At 37.3% G+C, this 19,616-nt stretch overlaps 1 protein-coding gene across 4 annotated transcripts in view; it reads left to right on the top strand.

The window, feature by feature from the left end:
- The window catches only part of PARD3B (par-3 family cell polarity regulator beta), a 422,926-nt gene that overhangs the window by 201,515 nt on the left and 201,795 nt on the right, over positions 1 to 19,616 (top strand). For all 4 annotated transcript variants that reach the window (XR_012836057.1, XM_075756447.1, XM_075756445.1 and 1 more), the window contains 3 exons: positions 356 to 495; positions 1,223 to 1,351; positions 14,423 to 14,608. Coding sequence is in view for 3 of the 4 variants with exons in the window: in XM_075756447.1 (XP_075612562.1) it covers positions 356 to 495; positions 1,223 to 1,351; positions 14,423 to 14,608 (455 nt within the window). In the remaining variant the exon portion in view is untranslated. The remainder of the gene's footprint in view (positions 1 to 355; positions 496 to 1,222; positions 1,352 to 14,422; positions 14,609 to 19,616) is intronic.

The raw sequence follows: 19,616 nt of genomic DNA, 5'->3' as shown, positions 1-19,616 counted from the left end.
AGACTATTAACATTAATGTGAAGGCTGATACTAAAACCACCTAGAGAAAAGGTAAACGCTTGAAAATGAGAGTTCTTGCTTGTTTTGTATTATTGTGGGTTATCCAAAAGTATTTCCATCTGTAGCTGTTGCAGGAGGATTTGAGCTTGTGTTGTGACATTGACAGAATTCTTCTCTGACCACAAAGAAGATAGGCTTGTGTTTACAGCTTTTTGTTTGTTTTTGTTTTTGGTTTTTTTTTTTAAAGAGCTAACCTGAATGAGTGTCTGTGATATGCTACTGACATTGTTTACTTTTAAGGATCACCATTTGCTTGTTGAAATTTATGTCGGGAGTTCTTTATCTGACCTTCTAGGTCCAGAAGGACTTGGTTTCACTGTGGTTACCAGAGACTCTTCGGTACATGGTCCTGGTCCGATTTTTGTGAAGAATATTTTACCAAAAGGTGCAGCAGTAAAAGATGGTCGTTTGCAGTCAGGAGACAGAATCCTGGAGGTATGAATAAATATCCATTGTGTTTGCATTGCTGAGTATTGATTGCTGATACATACTACTGATGTATGGAATTAAAATTCTCAACCTTGATTAAAAAAAGGTCTCATGGCTTTTGTACTGTTTGTCAACAAGTATTTTACACTGCAATTTGGAAAAATGTGCTTTTCACAAGGGTCTATGGGGATGTTTGAACATCTTGGTTCTGAAAGGACATAAATGTATCAGTTTAGAAACAAACCATGTCTTGCCTCTTACAGCCATGTCCAAAAATCTCTGATTAATCGTGAGGTGTTAAAGTGCTCATTTTAAGGCAATTTTGCTCAAATCTATCTGTTCAAAATTTTCAGATATCTTCTGACTTACAATCTCATTATCTAATGGGTTATTTCTACTTACAAACCTCAAAAAGCTGTTAAGGTAAACAGTTTTAATAATACTTAGATCTTGTTTTTGTACTTTTCGTCTTCAAAGTGCTTTCCAAACTAATTAAGCCTCACAAACCCCCTGCAAGGTGGGTAAGTATTACAGACCTGCTTTAACAGATGGTGAAAATGAGGGGAAAAAAGGTTAAGTGACTTGTGCGGGGGCAGAGGGGGGGAGAACAGTGTGAGAGTTGCTAATTCTTCTTTGCTCTCAGTCACTGACATCTGTGTTTAAGTGAGGGGAAAATGACAAAAGACAGTCATACTCACAGATATGACATCCTCTGTTCTTTTGTGTCTGGTAGGTGAATGGACAGGACATCACTGGCAGGACCCAGGAAGAACTCGTAGCCATGCTGAGGAGCACAAAGCAAGGGGAAACTGTCTGTCTGATTGTGGCTCGTCAGGAGGAGGCCTTTCTACCTCGAGAGCTGGTAAACTTGTTAGTTTGTCCTGAAAAGTGATATTGAAACAATTCTATGTTTTAAAACTAGCCCAAGAAATATAAATGAACTGTTGTTGTCTGAGAAAGCCAGTGACAAGTAACTGTATAAGGCTTGTGTTTGAAAAATATTTATACTTACATTTGATTTTGATGGATATTTGTCTACTTTAGATGCAATTCCATGCAATCTGATCTTTTCATCCCAAAAGTGACATCATAAGCATAACTCACAGGGGAATATTGTAAATTAATCTTCTAACTGTGAGGACAAGCATGACTGAAAATGGATTATTGTCTTTCAGAAAAGCAACAAACTTAAAACCAGAAGTTTGAAGTGCATGTAGTGAGTCCTGCAGCTTATCAGTAACAAACTAGTGAGGGTGGCTGCCCCCAAGGAGATGTATCTGCTAAGCCAGGTGCCAAACTGCAGGAGTGGTGAAGGATAGAATTCCATTGCACTCCTCACAAATTTTGGAACCAAGGTTTTCCTTGGCTGCTAGTCTTTGACATAATAGCCTCTTGCATGTCTGACTTCATACTATCTCAAGTGCTTAATTTTCACTTTTTTTTTTTTTTTAAATGCTGGCATGGAACTGTGTTCTCTTTTTCTCTCGCATACAGGAGGACTACATCAGTGTAAAAGTGCTATCTGATACATACTTGTTTCCCCTCAAAGAAGGTCATCTCTTTGGTTGCCTCTTCCTTATCTTGATTGATGGTTATACTTGACCTTTCATTAAGAAGTTCTTAGGATAAAGGAAGGACAGCATTTCCTGCTTTTGTCTCATTTTATCTCCTTTGAAGAACACAAACCTACTTCATCCTTTTCTTAAGATGCTGCCTTATTGCTTTTCCTTTTGCTTTAGACTGTTAGCAGGAACTTCTGCAGAGATCCTCCATTGTTTCCTCACAAAACACTGCTAACAGTTTTGCTCTTGTTTCTTTGTTACCAGTTGGACCTTGTTGAGGTGAGGGTGTCTGTTGCCTGTCCTAGGATAAGAAGTTTGGGGAGAGTGCAGATTCTCTCACGTGCACCTTTCCTCTTGTGCCGCTGGTGCCCACTTTTTCCTGTAGTAGAGCAATTGTGAAGTGTCCTAATGAAACTATTTTTGTTTTCATTTTCCTTTTTTTTAATTGAGTAATCTTTAAGGAGGATAATGGTACAATATTTTCAGCCCTGCAACTGGGCGTCTGTTATCAGTGATTCCCAAAGCATCAAAACTGGTCATTGTAATGCTCTGTTTAGTAAGCCTTGAGCTGTAGGGTCAGTGTGTGTGGACTGGAGGGAAATTTCTGATTCTGAAGGTACTGAATTACCTATTATATTTAGGATTTCTTCCACCATCTCTTCTAAGTAAGAGTTTATTTTTTGAAAAGGCTACCTATCAACAGTTTTTTCTTGTGGGTTTTTTAAGTAATAAAACACATTCCTTGGAAAATGTACTTTTAAAAAAAGCGTGTATTCTTTTCTCTCTCCTGTTCTCACAATATTATACATTATTGTTTATTGTCACAGTACAAATTCTCTTGGAAATCACTGTAACAGTGTGGGGGTATAAAAGGGTAGAAGAATCTGAAAGCTATTTATAATTTTTACCTGCCACAATTGCCTGCTATTAAATTCTAGCCCCAACAGCAAGGATTAACTACCTTTCAAAAGGTGACTTACTTATGACTGGCATGATTGAAATCCAGAAAGTAGCCACATTTATCCTGCTGGCTTGACCTTCGTTTAGATTGCTTTCTCTGTGAAAGAATGATATACAAGTGATGGCGCTCACTCTAACAGTGATGATATGTGAATTCTAATACTGTTCTGTGTTTCTTGTTATCCCAATCAAGTACAATATAATACAAATGTGAGTTACTGAAATACATGAGATAATTTTATGGAACCAGCCCTTCTAAATTAAAAAGCCTTTCAGTGACGTCTGTTTGCTAGCTCACAGCAAAAGTGTGGGTTACTATACCACTAAGCTACCAGATGTTGACACTAACATGATGCTTGTTAGAATTCATGAGCTGTCTGAGAATAGTGTCAGCAAAGATTAAAAAAAAAATAAATTGGTTTAGCTTTTTTGTTTGTTTTTAGCTTTAGCCATGACATTACATTGGACTAATCCTCTGCTACCTTAAAAGTTACAGTGCTGTTTTGATCAAAGAGGACAAAAAACCCAGCGCTTTTAAAATGTTTGGTTTTGGAAGGAAAGGCAGTGGGTAATGCAATATTTTTCAAGGACAGCTGTAACTGAATGCTCTGTGTAATGTGCATGCAGAGTTTACCTAAATACTTGGGGTTTTTGTTAATGCCTGGCAATAATAAGGTAATTGCTTTGTATCAGACTCGTTCTTAATTTGAGCAGTTCTCCAGGGTTCATAATTTGAGGAGCTGTTTTCTTTAGATTCCCTGTTACCTGTTGAAAGAAAAAGGAGGAGGACAGCCTAGTAAACATACCCACTCCCCCACAGCTTCCTGTGGCAAAGATGCCTCTGGGACTTGGACCCACTAGAGACCATACACAAAACCAGTTTTAAGCATGTCGCTCCACTAGAACTGGGATCCTACATGGATTTCAGAAAGCATTTGGTAGCTGCATGGGTCACAAAGCAAATAATGTAACAAAGTAACAGCAGGTGGCATTTGGTTGCCTGGGTCTGTAATACTATAATTTGACTTTACCTTGTAACAAAGCTATGTTTTGGAGAAAGCTTGGTCTCATGAATATTTTCTCTTCAGTAAGCTAGATGGGGATTTTTGTACTGTGATCTATGCTGATGAATTGCTGGCAAGCAGAAAAATATATTCAGAGTAGCAAACCTTTACCACGTCAGCCAAAGAGATGTGATATGGGTGATGAATCAGTGTTGCAAACAGGCATTATTAAATTATAGGGAATTGGGGCTTCAGTTACACTAGCCCATGCAACACCTGAGTTGTACAGCTACATCATTTGCACGTAATAAGGGAATAAATTGGAAAACACAATCTTTGTAGTGTTAGGAGAATCTAATGAGATTTTTTGGTTTTAAGCAGATTGGTGAAGTAAAACTTGGACCAACCACAGGCTGTCCTTTTTATCTGGTTAGCCAAATGTTCCCAGTAATTCATGCCAGCTGTTGACAATGTAACAGCTGAGTAAGGAGCTAATTCCAAAACTCAGGGGAAGATCTTGATTCACTTAGTTACCACAGTCTACAGAGTGCCTGGTGATTAGTGCATTCTTTAAGGTGCATTTGAGTTTTAAACTGTGTAACACTGATTGTTTTCTAAGAGATGGTGAATATTACAGAGAGAAACTGGCTTAACTGAACGGGTTTTGATTTTCCAGCTCTTACCAAAGTAAATGGAATACACATGAAATGGTGGCTATAGTTTTATTGTGTTTTGAAAACACAAGGTTTTGGTCATGCGTATTTGCTACATCTTGCTTTTTTCCCCGGAAAAATGTGTGATCTGAAGGTGCCATTTATTTTAATAGTGATATAAAGATCACTTACTACCCCTTCTCTTTCTTTATCCCCACATTGGTAAAACAAGCAAAGGTACTTGAATGAGAACAGCTCTGGCGTAATCCATTCTGCACCATGACCCTATGCAATTCTTTATTCTTGTTATTTTTCATTAGCCTTCAGGGTAGTGGATATGATGCATATAAGCAGAGGAGTGTTCTGCAATTGCTAGAAATAATATAGCACTGAAAATATTTTGATGCATTTTTCTTTGTTAGAGCACATACATAGTGTAAGTTTTGCATATACTTCATTTTTTCTTTTAAAGATGGCTTTGGCTTACCAGTTTCAACTATAATCACTATTTATATGGTTTCTTGGCATATTCACTGATCCCTGAAGAATGGAGGAGGGAACTGAACAAACCAACATTTTTACAACAATAACTAAAAGAACGACAATTTATGTAGTGTAGCAGTTGATCTTTAGCTAAGTTTTTTTTTTTTAACATGTACTACATAGGATAGAAGGAAGCAGGATGAGACACAAGTTCAATTAAGCAATTTTAGCTTACCATGTGATTAACTCTTCTGTTTCAGTCTTCCCCTAGTTAATTCCTTTCACTACCTTGAACTTCAGTGCCTATGGAGAACTTCTTGTTTGCCTGAAGTGTTTTCCTTTTTGTTTTTAATATTCAAACCTTAATTTCTATTACTTCCTTTTAATTGTTTCTTGCTTTTTTATGTGCAGGAAATAATAGATGAAATTTCAGCCTAGACTTAACCATTTTTGAACCTATTTTTGTAGGTCAAACTAGTGATTCTAGTACTCAGCCAGAAATAGTTAAATAATTTCTATCACAGAATGATTCCAGCAAGTACCAATTCTCTGTTGTGGTATCTCTATTCAAAGGGAGAAGAGTCTGATAGGGGGAAAAAAGTAGTCAATATATATATTGGATTTTAATAACATATACAAGATACAGTTCTTGAATTGTTCTGCATAGTGGAGAGAAGGATGTTGTGAATACACATGTCACTTTTCATCTTGAATAACTTTATAAACAATGTAGATTTTTAAAAGTCCTGTTTTTTTCCAAGAACTTTTGAAAGAAAGTATTTAATTTGTGGCCTGTAGATTCACTTTATCTAGAATGGTTATGAAATGAGTGTAGGTTGTGTCTACACAAATGTATCCTTTCAGAGTGAAAACATTAGCCCCTCAAAGGTTTTCAGCTTTCATTATGTATTTCAGAACATGGTTACTAGTTCATTATAGCTTAGAGTGCTGGAAACTATGCACTGAGCTTTGTTAATTAGTTACTGTGCTCATTAGAAAAGTCAGTAAGAGATGACAGTTTTTCCTGTCCCAGTGAACAGAAAGTGTGGCAAAAAGTATCCCTTTATTTGTCCTGGCTTTTGGTGGGATTCCCTAACTTACCGAAGGGGAATAAATTGCTTGAGTAATTTATGTATCTTAAAAAGTGGTTGGTGTTTTAATTTGCACTAGATCAAACAATTTTGCAATGGCAGAATGAGCTCTCACATGCTGTGAAGTGCCAATATAACTACCAATACAGCAAATGTGTTGACTGTGCTTTTCCATGTGATAGTGGTAGTCAGCCTTTCCAAGGCTGCAGAGGCCTTATTGCATCTGGTCTACTATGGCTTTCTCTGTCAAACTCATCAAAGTGTTATGTTATCCAGATTTCTCTTTCAGATCCCACTCTTTCTATTTGCCAGTAAATACAAGGAACCTTAAAAGGGTGGTCTGAAAGCTCTGGTTGTAGCACTCGGTGGCTGCAAGAACTTCTGATGGTGCTCTGCCTACTAGTAAAGACAAAGTTAAAGTGGAGAAATCAGAAGTATGTATACTTCAGAATAGACACAGAAAAAATCTGGCTCTTAACAGAAATTGAGTCTTCATACATCTTTAAATGCATTTATCCAGATTTACGGTATTTGCATTTAATAAAACCAAAGTATTTGGACAATTCTTAAATCATAATGGCAGCTGTAGTACCTTGTCATTTACAAGAGTCACCAGATTTATTCCATATATCATATGAAAAATTTCAAAAGTCTCTCTGCCTTAGAATCCATGAAAAAAGTTTCCCTAGACTGACTTAACGTAAACCATGTGCATGTGGTGTTTGAAGTAGACATAAAAGAATTACACGCTGCTTATTGCTTTGTTTACCATCCCTTTAAAACAGTAACCAATAAATCGAGTAGAGTTGGATTTGTACATCACAGTGTTTTGACCTGTTTGCTTGAGGTATATTCTGAAAAAATACAGTAATAGCAATCCTAAATTCACCCTGAAAATATCATGCAGTCTTCCATCTTCATGAGTGTTAAGATTTTAGGATCCAAGTGGCAAGCAATATTAACTGCACAAGGCTCCAGCTCAGTAGGGTGCTTAAGCACATGGCTAACCGTGTGTATGGGATGAAAATGGCTGTTTTCACAGTGGGGCATATCGTGATTGAAGGCTGAACTAGTTAATTTTTCTCCCTCTGTTTCCTACAGTTATGTAACTTAAAAGGTTAAGTGAGACTGTGTTTTTAAAAGTTGAAGAGCAGTGTCACACTGAATTACAAAACTCTTTTGCAAGGACAAATCATTTCCTTGGGTAAAACTTGCTATGGGATCTCGATTAAGCATGTCAAGCAGACTGGGGAATGTTCATTTTTGAAGCATCCCGTGACATCAAATGGTAAACTGTGAAATGCAACATATCTGCCTTGGATGAAGAGCTGAATCTAGTTTTGTCAGTTTTCGAAGCTATAATTCCAAAGAGTCTACATAATTCAAACCAGAACTATTCTATCTAATATGGCACAAATTTGTGGTGTACTGTGTTAATGTAAAAAGTATCCAAGTACAGTATTATGTATCTCCATGGATTTGCTATTGGCTTTTTTGTCTTAGCAGGATATGCCATTAGTGACCATTTAGTTTTTATTGCAGTACAGATTACAGATGATTTTAAAGAAGCCAATATGAAAACAACTGTCAGAAGCGCTGAAGATGAATACATGCAGCAATGACTTCAGCTATTTACTAGATTGTGACAATATTACAGCAGTGCATTGCCTTTGAGTATTATTTTCAAGAGCATTACTGTAATATCTATTGCAAAATACAGCATAGATTTTATAGTGAGTGAATTACTGAGCTGTCAGCAAAGTATTTCTTAATTGTGGCTAAGGTCTTGGAAGAAGCATAGAGAATAGTGCAAATAAGAAGGTATCTTTTCAAGCTTTTCTGCCAATAATAGTTATGTGGTGCCACAGTTTAAATTCTGCTCTTTAACTTTTACAGTTTTTTTCAGAAAATAATTGCAAAAGCATGTAAATGTCTTATTTCCTTCATAAGCCTTTGAAAATAACCCTCCTGGGTCTTGTGCCTTTTGCTCTCAGCTCTGAATAGCACTCCAGGGAGTTGGCATCTCTTATCAGAACTGAGCAGCCAGGCAAGGGGCAGCCAGCATATTGAGAGACCATAATAGTGTGTTGGTCAAGGGCATCAGACAGGTACTGAAAGGTCTCTTGTTGTGTTAAACAAATGCTGTTTCCTTCCTGGCTTAAGTAGGAGCTAATTTTTTTTGTAAGCTTCTCTTTTGGCAGAAGAACAATAGGGATAAATAAGGCAACCTTTCTAGTGAGAGATATGCATTAGATTATCATAAATCCACAGATCAAAAGTGCCGTGGTCAGTGAGAACAGGCGTTGTAAGATTAAATAAAAGGACTAATTGAAAGTGGCATCCCATGGTAGACAGAGGATTGACACAATATTGAGTAGATATAACCATGGACTAAGTAGAAGAGGGAAAAATACAAGGCACAGTACTTTTTTCAAAGGTTATAATTCTGTTTTGAGCAGGTTTTGTGTGTTGTGGGAATAATAGAAGGCTAAAAATATAGTCTATCTGTTCTTTAAAATACTGAGAATTTGTTGATGAGAATTAGTTATATACCCATAATTTGGTTATATACCCATAAAATTTTAGGTTGTTTCAGGAATCCTTTATTATTGCCTTTTAATTAAGAAATCAGAGACTTGTGCTTTTAAAAATTAAATAAAATCATTGGCAGAACATCAATGAAATGTATCCTGAGACTCTTAGATAAAGGTTTTCCATCTGTATTGCTGAATGTTGTTTAGTACATATTATTAGGTCTTTTTGCTCTCAAATCTAGCAAATTCAGTATTCTCTCATCTTCATATAAACGCTTCTGAACTTTTCTGTCTGGTTTGTGGTGGTTCAGTAAATGTCAGAATTGATCTTACTGAAGTTCCGTGCAGGTATCTCAGTAGATTAAAGCATCCCTGTCCTGATTTCCGTTGTTAGGGATGGTACCTGTTTGGTTGCTTGCTCCATTCTGTTTAGTGACTGAGTCTGGACAGCAGGTGGAAAGATTCCCTCTTAGACGACTTCTGGCTGCTGCATTCTGGTGCAGCAGAAATCACCTGGAGAAAGAGAGGAGATAGTTGTCTTCAACAAGCAGTTGAGAAAGCTCTGGAACTATCTAGAGTGCTGGATGGTGCAACCAGGAGGGAGCTTTGCAGCAGGAGCTGAGGCTGGCAGACCCCTATAAATAGTAGGGAACAAACATTACAAGGCTGCAGAGGGGACTGGGAAGAAAGACGTGCATATCTGGAGGGGACTGTTCAGAGCTTGTTGCAGCTGGGGAAGCCATTGCAAGCTGACAGGCTAAGATTTAGCAAAGCTGAAGGAAGGACCTGCCCAACAAGGATGACGTGAGCAGCAGAGATGGATTTTTTCAAGTAGTTTTAGATTTTTTTTATTTTAACTTTAATCTCATTCGCTGTTAAGTATGTTTTATTAATACTTAAGAGTTTTTAAAACCCTTTTACTGTCTTCAGTGTATGCATCTTACAGGAGGAGTCATCTTGAGGTCTCATAGCTTGGCTATCTGGACTTTGATTTATGTGAAGATTTCTCGTTTATCATAGTACCATTGATTTACCTATGTCTGCAGCAGGGAATAACTTCAGTGATATACTATCATTTAATTCCTGAAGTGCTGAGGTGCGATACATTTGTCATGGAAAATACACGACGTGATTGACTGGGTAATTTATAACATTAAACTCTAATTTTTTCCTGGTCTAGAAACATTTGTGTTGCAGCTCATTTCATTCAGTCTGTGTTTGAGTGACTGCAGATTCTAGGATGATCTTGAGGTGTAAGGAGTGTTTCTAATAGAATTCAAGGTTTGGTGCATTGGAGAGGACTTCCTTTACCCAGACCATAATTCAGCTGATGGTGTTTGCTCTATTGTGAAGTATTGATGTCTTGGGATAATGTTATAGCAAAGTCAGGGAAATAGAGGCAATGGGAATCCAGCTCTGTGAGTCACTAGCGGCATTTAATATTCATACCTGCATATTCTAGGAACAGGGACTGTCACTCATGAAGTGAGTTACCCAAATGAAGCAGTTAATTGATGAGCTGTTTAACTTAAGGATGGCTGGAGCTGTTTTTGGTCATCAGTGAAAAGGTATTCCCTGGGAAAAGCACTGTCATCAGGATAATAATTTGAAAACATTTAGTGAGTATAGGATGAAATCAAGCTTCTAGGTTCTATTCATCCCTTTTTTATTTCTTCTCTGTTTTTCCTTCTTCTGCTTCTCACGTTCTCCCACAAAGAAATTTTTCAATCCTGTATTTGCACCAGAGTCTTGATGTTACTAACTGACTACCAGGCATTTACTATCAGATGCCATATGAGTGGCAAATGAAAATTTTAGGGGAATAAAGGCAGAGTTTACTTGGTCTTATAATGAATTCATGATTGATTTGTAGATGTGTGTCTCCTTTGCTGTTACCCATCCCTGTGAAATCACTGAAATGTCATTCACCCTCCTTCATGGGTAACAAATTTTTGATAGTACTATTAAAAAAAAGTTCAGCATTATTTTTAAATAAACTTTTGCTGGATCTTGCAGTAAGGCTGAATATAGATAATGAAAAGGAGACATTTTTAGGATAATAGGACTATGTTGAACAAGAAACACTTGTGAAGAACTTTAAGGTATATTAGAGAGTTCTTCAGTAATAGGGGAAAACAGCTGTTTTTAAATTTGTTAAGGTTTTTGTATGATGAAATTATCTGTTTCCCAGAGAATTGTAGCAAGGAAAATGGTAGTCAAATGTTATGGATTCCAAATTAGGTACTAGGAAAAATAGAGGAAACAAAATACTGACAAAAATTTACTGTACTTGTTTGGTGTCCTGCTGAATACATCTTAATGTTTGATAGATAACACATCCTGGCATGCAGACAGTGATCTGGTCGATTACTTAACAAGAGCTAATGCACGGCATAGTTACGTTAAAGGAAGCTGGGCAATGTTATAGAACATTGAACAACTCTGTTACTTATTTTTTATCGGACTAAGTTACACTGAAAACCTATGTGTAATATCGTTATCTTAGTAAGTTTATGGTGGGGAAATTCTCGTGACCACCTACTCAGTCTTTTTTCTCCAGATATTGAAGGCAAAGGTTTTCTTTGAGACTCACCGACATTTGCTTGCCTGCTATTTAAGTGAGATATTTCTGATGTCAAAAACCGCCTGCAAAGAAAAAGGAGGAAAATGCTACTGTAAAGTGTTTTGAAGACTATTATTATGTCCCCTTTTAGGCTTTTTTTGTTGTTTTTTTCCCTCCAAAGTTTAAACAAGGTTGTTAAACTGCTGTCCTCTAGAATCCATCTAGCTTGTTTCTTGCAGCCTCAAGCTGAGCACAGTGCTGCTATGGAGCCTGTGCTGCAGAGAAGAAGGGGACAGTGTCCTGCCTCCTGTAGCCACCACCACTGCTCCCAACACTGCCAGGGTCTTGGGCACAGCGGGGGGGCTGCAGCCAGGTCACCAGTATCACGGGTGGGTCAGCAACAAGAGTGATAGTGCACATGAGAATGGTATTGATTAGAGCACTTGAATTCAGGTAGGCTCATCTGCCTAGTTTGTTTTTGTATATTGGCTTGAGGGACATGTATAGACCCTGTTGTCTTTGGTTTTTTACAAGTTCATGTTAACAAATGCATGAAGTCCTTCACCTGAAATTAATGTCCATCCTGGAGCTTTAAGTGAAACAAGTAAGATGCTCTTGAGAAAGATGCTAACAAAAAAAAAAATACATATTTTTTTTTTCTTGACAAAAATAATGTGTCACTTTTTCCTTGAAAGTTTTTTTGGTAAATAATAGCCTTTGTGCCACGGCTGACCTTCAGCCATCCCCATTAAAAATTGTTCTGAATGTGACCAAATTCAGTTTTATATGAAGTCCAAGTTCATATTGAGATAACATTATAAAGCAATTTGCTGCTGCTCTGGTGAAGGTAAGCATGGGCACCCGAGAGCTTTTATGTCCTGTGATAGCAACCCCCCCTCACTGCTTTCCTTGTGGTAATTGGGAAAGACAAAACCACAGTATTGACATAAAGAAGGGGCAAGAGTGTGGCGCAGATGTGATGGATTAAAGTGGAAGAGTAGTAGTAGCACACAGGAACTGACTGCTTGCCTAGGGGATCATGAATATAATATGAAATAGACTGTCCTGAGGGGCTGCAGGAGACATCACAGGTCTGGGACCTTGAGAAAAATTTCCACTGTTCAAATCTGGACAGGATGTGCCAGTTGAGTAGAACTCTGATTTGAGTTCTGAGTCTGCTAATGAGAATGTGTGAATTTTTTTTCCTCTAAAACCTTGAGAAAGTTAAATCCAAAATGCTGATGTTAGAAGACCAGTAATAGCGGGGTTTTCCCTTACACTGATTCTTTTGAAGGAAGTCAGAGCAGGAGTGTTTACAAATTATCATTCTGTATTGTTCACAGCACTAAGTATGAATTTGTATGTTTTGGGGGATTACATTCAGATGTCTCTATATCCACACCTAAGAAATAAGTGACAGATTTGTAACTGAGAATTGTTTACTTCTGGTGAACAAAGACAAAAGCACAAATGAGTAACGCAGGTATTGGAGATGAGTGCTGGCATCCAGGCAATTGTCAGTGTTGGTGCTATGTCATTTTTATATTTTGGCAGTTAGGCAAATTTTGTTGCCTTAGTATCATGTACATGTAGTTACATTCCAGGAAGAATTTGAGCATGGTGCATATTGGGATTCAGGTTTATAGTCCTAGCTCTCTGGCTCATGCAATTCTTCTCTAGCTGGTAGCTGCTTCTCGTCAGTGAAAGGGCATCTGAAATAAATGGAAGTATATTTAGTGGCTACTGTTTCTAATTGTTTGTTGCTTCAGGATATTAATATCTGCTTTTAGTTCTGTGATAGTATTTCTTGTTGATCAGACAGCATAATAGATGAATATATGAGACTATTCTGGCTGCTGCGAAAACATTTTGCTGACTATGGCATTGATAATGTATATAATGCAACTTAGGCCTGGAAACAATCCTTTGTTGGGTAAAAGGCGGATTGGCCCAGCTACTGCACTCCTGGTGTGTGAACTCTACTTGATAATTTAACGAAAGACTTTGACACCCTTGAAAGCAGCCCCCAGTCATCTTTTTCAACTTGTACCTGTCTGTGTATTTCCTTTTCATGTTTTTTTCCCTATTAATTTTTAACACTACTATTACAAAGAATAGATAATGTCCAAATGACAAGAAACATAAATTAATTGTCTTAGAGTTATATGGAGAAGGAAGAGTGGAATAAAATCAGATGTGATACACAAAGTTTTTTCCCCTGATGCCTTCCATGAACACTTTATAGTAGGTCTCCTTGTTCTAGTTTTATTTCTGTAGTGTGCCAGTATAAATATTTCACGCTAGAATTTGATTTTGTTCAATTTCATTATTCTAACCTGCTTGAAATAAAACAACGACAAACCAAAACCAAACTAAATAAACACCCCACACACCCAACATTACAGCCCTATAAAACCAGAGATACAGTGTACAGTAAAAGAAAGTTCGTTTGGATCTTCCCTAGCTATGGATACTTGACATGTCAGTCTTCTAAACAGCATTCTAATCTAGGAATCTACCAGAAGGAAAAAAACCCCAAACCTCTCTGGAATAAAAGTATGTAGAAAGGGAGTTAGTGCAGAATAAGCTACTGTGTTTTCAATTCTCACCCTTGCTTTTGTTATACCAACTTCCCTCTGCGGATGGGTTTAAGGGAAGGATAATTTTTTAAGGATGAAACTCAATTTTCAGAGGGGAATAGGATTTAACAGTACAACTATCATTACAGTTTGTGAGCTGCATGTAAAGATGTTGAGAGTTTTATGGCTTACATTTTTAATGCAGCTGTGTTTAAAATAAATGTCTCTTACATTCTGCTGCAACATCAGTTTTATATCATGTGGAACTAATCCATTTTACCTTCTATTTAGCCATATTTCTAGATATCATTAAAAATAACATTTTAAGCCAGATCACGTGACAAAATGTCAGCTAAATCCATCATTGGTTATAAGGCTGCTTCTTCAAGCTGCTTTCTGGAAAACAGGACTATTTCTTGTCACATGGACCTATGGATACAACTAATTTATGCATTGTCTCTGCCCCCTTTTCACCCATATTTTCATCCTTGTTTTCCCTAACAGAAAGGAGAGCCAAACTGCAGTATTCTTTCTCCAGAAACCACAGAGCAGCTGACCTTTGAGATTCCTCTGAATGATTCTGGCTCTGCTGGACTTGGTGTGAGCTTAAAAGGCAACAAATCTCGGGAAAGTGGAGCTGATCTTGGGATTTTCATCAAATCTGTTATTCATGGAGGTGCTGCTTTTAAGGTACGGAGGAAACACAACAGATAATGACTGCATTAGAATTCTGACATTTCTATGTTCAGTACTGAATTTCACTTGATAAGCATTCTAGGAATGAATACCCTTTTTGTCACTTATTCCTTTGGAATTGTAGAATAAAATCACAGAATGGTTTGGGTTGGAAGGGACCTTAAAGATCATCTAGTTCCAACCCCCCTGCCATGGGCAGGGACACCCTCCACCAGACCAGTTGGCTCAAAGCCCCATCCAACCTGGCCTTGAACACTTAGGTGAACTGCAAATCTATTAATGTTTTGTTCCAAGATTCTGGTGTCACATGTGGTGAGGTTTGCCACAAGGAAAGTGAATTGGTGGAAACTTTGGGGAATGTTCAGGAAATGGGGAAGGGAAGAAGGCTTAAGGGTATGTAGGTGTGAGGAGAGGCTGCTTCCCCGCTTCCCCACAGCCCACAGGAGTGCATGGGAAAGTTTGTGTGCCTCTAATGCTTAGTGACAGAGAAGTTAGATATCTACATTTATTGTCTTTCTGCACTGCTTTTGGTCCTTCCAAAATGATACAGGCAGACCCATAAAAACAATCAAAAGACGAACTACTGTACAGATAGATAGTAGATATTAGATATTGACAGTTCTGTGAGGTTAAGGATTATGTATTTAATTTATGCTGTAAATAAAAAGCTAGCTTATACTTTTCTTTCTTTTATTCAAAATATTTGTTACCGTTGTAAAAATGTGGCTTGGCTGAGCCTGGCATCAACTGTGCAGAAGTTACCAGTTGTTCCTGAGGTGGATTGAATTGGCAATATTAAATTGGTAAATGACAGTATTATGAATTGTTCTGCTCCCTCTAAGGACTGTTGTACATTTTTATGATTAAAAATTATTTGAATTATTTTCTGATCTTTAGGAAATCTGTTGACTGCATTTTCTTTTTTCCCAAATAAAACTTCAAAAAGTAGTTTACTTGAGATTAGAAACAAAAGTCTTAATTTATCAGGGTTAGTATGTTTAACTCTTGCGGATCCAGAATGTATTTTTTTCTCTTGCGTTATCTCAGCAATTTCTCGCAATTCTCTTTACTGTAAAAATACCTTTTAATTCAGTGTATGTAAATTCCTCTGCTGATATCAGTCTGCTGAGTAAGACAATTCATAGCATTAAAACTTTCATGATCATCTATTTGCAGCAGCTGGTAAATAGCAATAATCAAGGATTTAGCTTTGATGTGAATGTTTTATACTTCCCTGCTTCTATTATTTACCTGTCCTAGTCCCACAGTTATTTCAAAGCTCAGATCTTCTCACGTAACTGAGCCTGGTACATGCAGTTCAGAACACTGTCCATAGTTAACTTGGGGCTAAATGACAAATGAGTAAGCTCATTTACTTATATCAGAAATTAGTTAAGGCACGATTGACCAAATTAGGGCTGGATAAACTCAATTCCTGTGCATGTCTGCTACAGAGTACAACTCATTTTACTGTGAAAATGAGGCTGCCCTCTTTGCTTTTCCAGCTCTGTGTTCCCTGAGTAATTGTCCACACCAGTTGCAGTGACAGTGTGTATTGCCACAAATAAACTCATTGTTTTGAATAGCAAAACTTGTGGAGCCATATTCTGGCAGCATTAGTGGGCTGGCTACTGGACTTGTCACATCATTGACACATAAGACAGCCCTTTCTAGCTCTGTATGTTTACCACTCTCTCTGTTCTCCCATAGTTACTCACTCCAGAGCAGTTAATTTTGGCTTGAGAGGTCTGCAGACAAACAAAGCGGGACTTCCATGCTCACACCTAAGTAAATGGACAACGGGCACAGTTAGTCACCATGACTGGACGATTACTTTGTCTGGTGATAACCTGTGGTCCTGTGCCCTGTCCTCTGTTCTACCTCGTTATAACCCTTTCACCAACTAGAACTGTGTAGTAATAGAGCTGAGTGTAGGCTCCAGAGCAAATGAGATAGTAGCTGAGGCTCTAGCTTCAACCAGACCTGTTCAGAGAATCTTGTCTATGTGTTTTATACAAGTACTCACAGAATGCAGTCATTTTGGCAACGTCTTAAGAACCACAGTTTACTGTTGCATATGCATGGAGAACAGCTGTCTTTCTCCTGTCTAATCACCTTTATATAGAACAAAACATCAGCGGGTATTAACAATTAATAAAATTTCTTGTATCAAGTTAAAAAGTGTGCATAAATATTTAAATATGTCCTTATTGTCCTTATTTTAAATGTCTTCTTGTAGCAAGTTTTTAAATAAAAAGCCTTTCTTTCCAGCTGGTAGTTGTCCAGAGCATTTTCCCATACTACTCATTGTAACTCTTTGAAATGGAATATTATGGATTTAGACATGTGCATTTGCTTTTCAGTGTACAAAGCTTTTCTTGGGAAACTATCAGAGGAAGAAATCATAATGCTCACTGATAGGAGAATTCTCTCACTACTTCTCACTTCTCCATTTAGAGTTTAAAATTTGTTCTGATTTTGTGATATCCTACTCTAAGGAGGAGCTTTATCCCCTTGTCTATGCAATCACCACTTGTCTTCAAAAGAAGACATGTAATACATTGAACCTCAACACATTTGTTTCACTGCTGAAGTAAATGCTGTCTTTCTAGTGCTGTATAAAGGTTTTGATGCATTAAATTTCTTTCACCAATGTGTTTTTCAGAGTGAAGAGTTATATTATGAGATGCAGACGATTTTGGTTGGTTATTGTTATCCTTTATTGGTCTGAAGAGAGGCCAACATTTTTTAGTAATTTTTGAAATGTTAACACATTAATCTAGCTCTCATATTGGTGGCATTGCAAAGCACAGTAAGGGAGTTGTGAAAAAAACATAAGGGAAAATTGAAGTCTTTAATTCTATATGTTATGATTTTTTTTTGTCCTAGCTAAAGATTTTAGAAAATATCAATGCATCTTGCGTCATACATGCTACAGTAAGACCCAGTGTCTATTTACCGCTCTGGCTACAAAACCAAAGTAAAATGCTTTAATGTTCTTAGTTGTTATTCTAACACTGTATCCTTCAGGAATAAAAAGTTACTTTTGATGGTTTTAAACCATTATGTCCCTTCTTAACCTCCTTTTGTAATTTCTGAAGTGTCTATTTTTTATCATCCCGAAGATAAAGGGGTTACTAGAATACTTGATATTTGTAATTATGCAGAGCCTTTCATGTGAGGAAAACTAACATTTGATTGAGTTTAAATGCATCATCTTTCCCCATAACTTTAGGGATTTCAGCCTTGTTCATCTCGAGACATCTTGGCTTTTCACTTGTGATGCATTTGTGATAATCAGGTACTTGCTGTCTACTGCAGCTGAAATGTAGCAGAGCCATTTTTAGAAATAATGGAATATTTTCTGTGTGTGCATTTGTTCAAATCAAACACAGTGTGGCTTGAACCTCTGTGGAGCTTCTGAGTGCTGTTGCAGTAAACATTGTTTGTTGGGTGCAGTGAATGGGGAAATTGGATGATTCTACTAAATGGCATCAAGGAACTTCTGAGAGAAATGTCATTGATGTGATAAGGGAGATAACTACGTGTGCTTTGATTAAAAACATAAGTCCATGAAGAACATGGCATTATATCTTCCTACTTTACTGTAAAAAGTGTGAGAGTCTTGTGACTGACTGAATATGGTAGCCATGTGGTGGTAGGTTCTACCCCTTGCTGTGAGTGTCCATAAAAGAAAAACAAATTTTTTTCAATAAGCAAGGGAACAATAACTTCACCCTTTATTAGAACAGCTCACTTGCAGTTTCAGAGATGGCATTTGAAAACTGTTTTGCTGAAATGCCAAATGTTTTTTTTTCTACTCGGAAGCCACAAAGAAAACCTACCTTTCGGAGATGAAAGAAAAAATGTGTTAAAACAACATTTAGCTTGTTTTGAGCCAAGCAGATTGTCTTGCAGTTCAGGCTTCTAAACCAGGCCATAACACCAGTGATGTGAAAAATCTGTGTTTGGAAACTGTTTAGATAGTGGGATTTTTTTCTCAGTCTTTAAAATAGCAAAAGGTTTTTCTGTGAAATAACTTCTACCTGAGCATGTGTGAAGCCAGTGTTCAGCTGTCTTCCAGCCTACCTCGTACAGGTGACTTAGCAAGTGTAGTTGATCAACATTTATAAAGCACGTGCATCTTTTTTCTCTGATCATAGTTGAAGTGTTGAATTCAAGTTAAATTTTGCATTGAAATGGAGCATGTAACAGAGCGGGAAGAACGGAAATGCATCAGAAGAAGTTCTTAAGGAACTGACATGATAAAAATATAAAGAAATAAATACAGTGTCCCATACAAAAGTATTACAAGGCAAATTAAAAATCAGGGCAGTTCAGAGCTTTCTGAGGCTGCAGTGATTCATTTAAAAATACGTATTGTGGTCAGGACTGTTGCATAGTCAACAGATATAGTCATGACAAGATGCACTTGACAGTGTATTTGTATATACTTTAGTAAGAAGCTTTAACAGATACTTATGCATTGGTGTTTAGCCACAGAAAGGAAAAAAAGTAATCCAAGAATCTGTGGGACCATAGCAGGAGGATATGAGAACCTGTGAAGTTTCAAAGTCTTACAGAAACTCACGAAAAATAAAATATTTTTTCCTCAAACTCCTGTTGCTGTGAATGGCTCCATTCATTTCAGTAAATTTTGATAGAACACAAAGGAATTACAACATGTGCAAATAATAAAACTCTCTGTTCGACAATGTTACCTCTTCTCTCCCTAAACTTCAGCATGTGTGATGGCATCATTTGGTATGTAGAGAAAGGGTGGGGTTAACCTATTGACTTTGGCTTTATGTAAATTTATGTTGGCATGAAATATTCAGCAGAGAAGTGGGAGAGGTTTTGGTATCTTTTCCAAATGGTATTGCTGTTCCCATATCCTCCCCAGAAAAATCTCTTAATTTTCCTTCACTGAGTGACTCATCCCAATTCTGTCTTTCCATCTTTTTGTCCCTCCCAGTTTATTTTCGATTCTGGTATATGCTGT

This window comes from Balearica regulorum, chromosome 6 (assembly GCF_011004875.1).
Source record: "Balearica regulorum gibbericeps isolate bBalReg1 chromosome 6, bBalReg1.pri, whole genome shotgun sequence".
Taxonomy (NCBI): Eukaryota; Metazoa; Chordata; class Aves; order Gruiformes; family Gruidae; genus Balearica; species Balearica regulorum.
The sequence above is the reverse complement of the archived record's forward strand: the minus strand, read 5'-3'. Positions and strand labels throughout refer to the sequence as shown.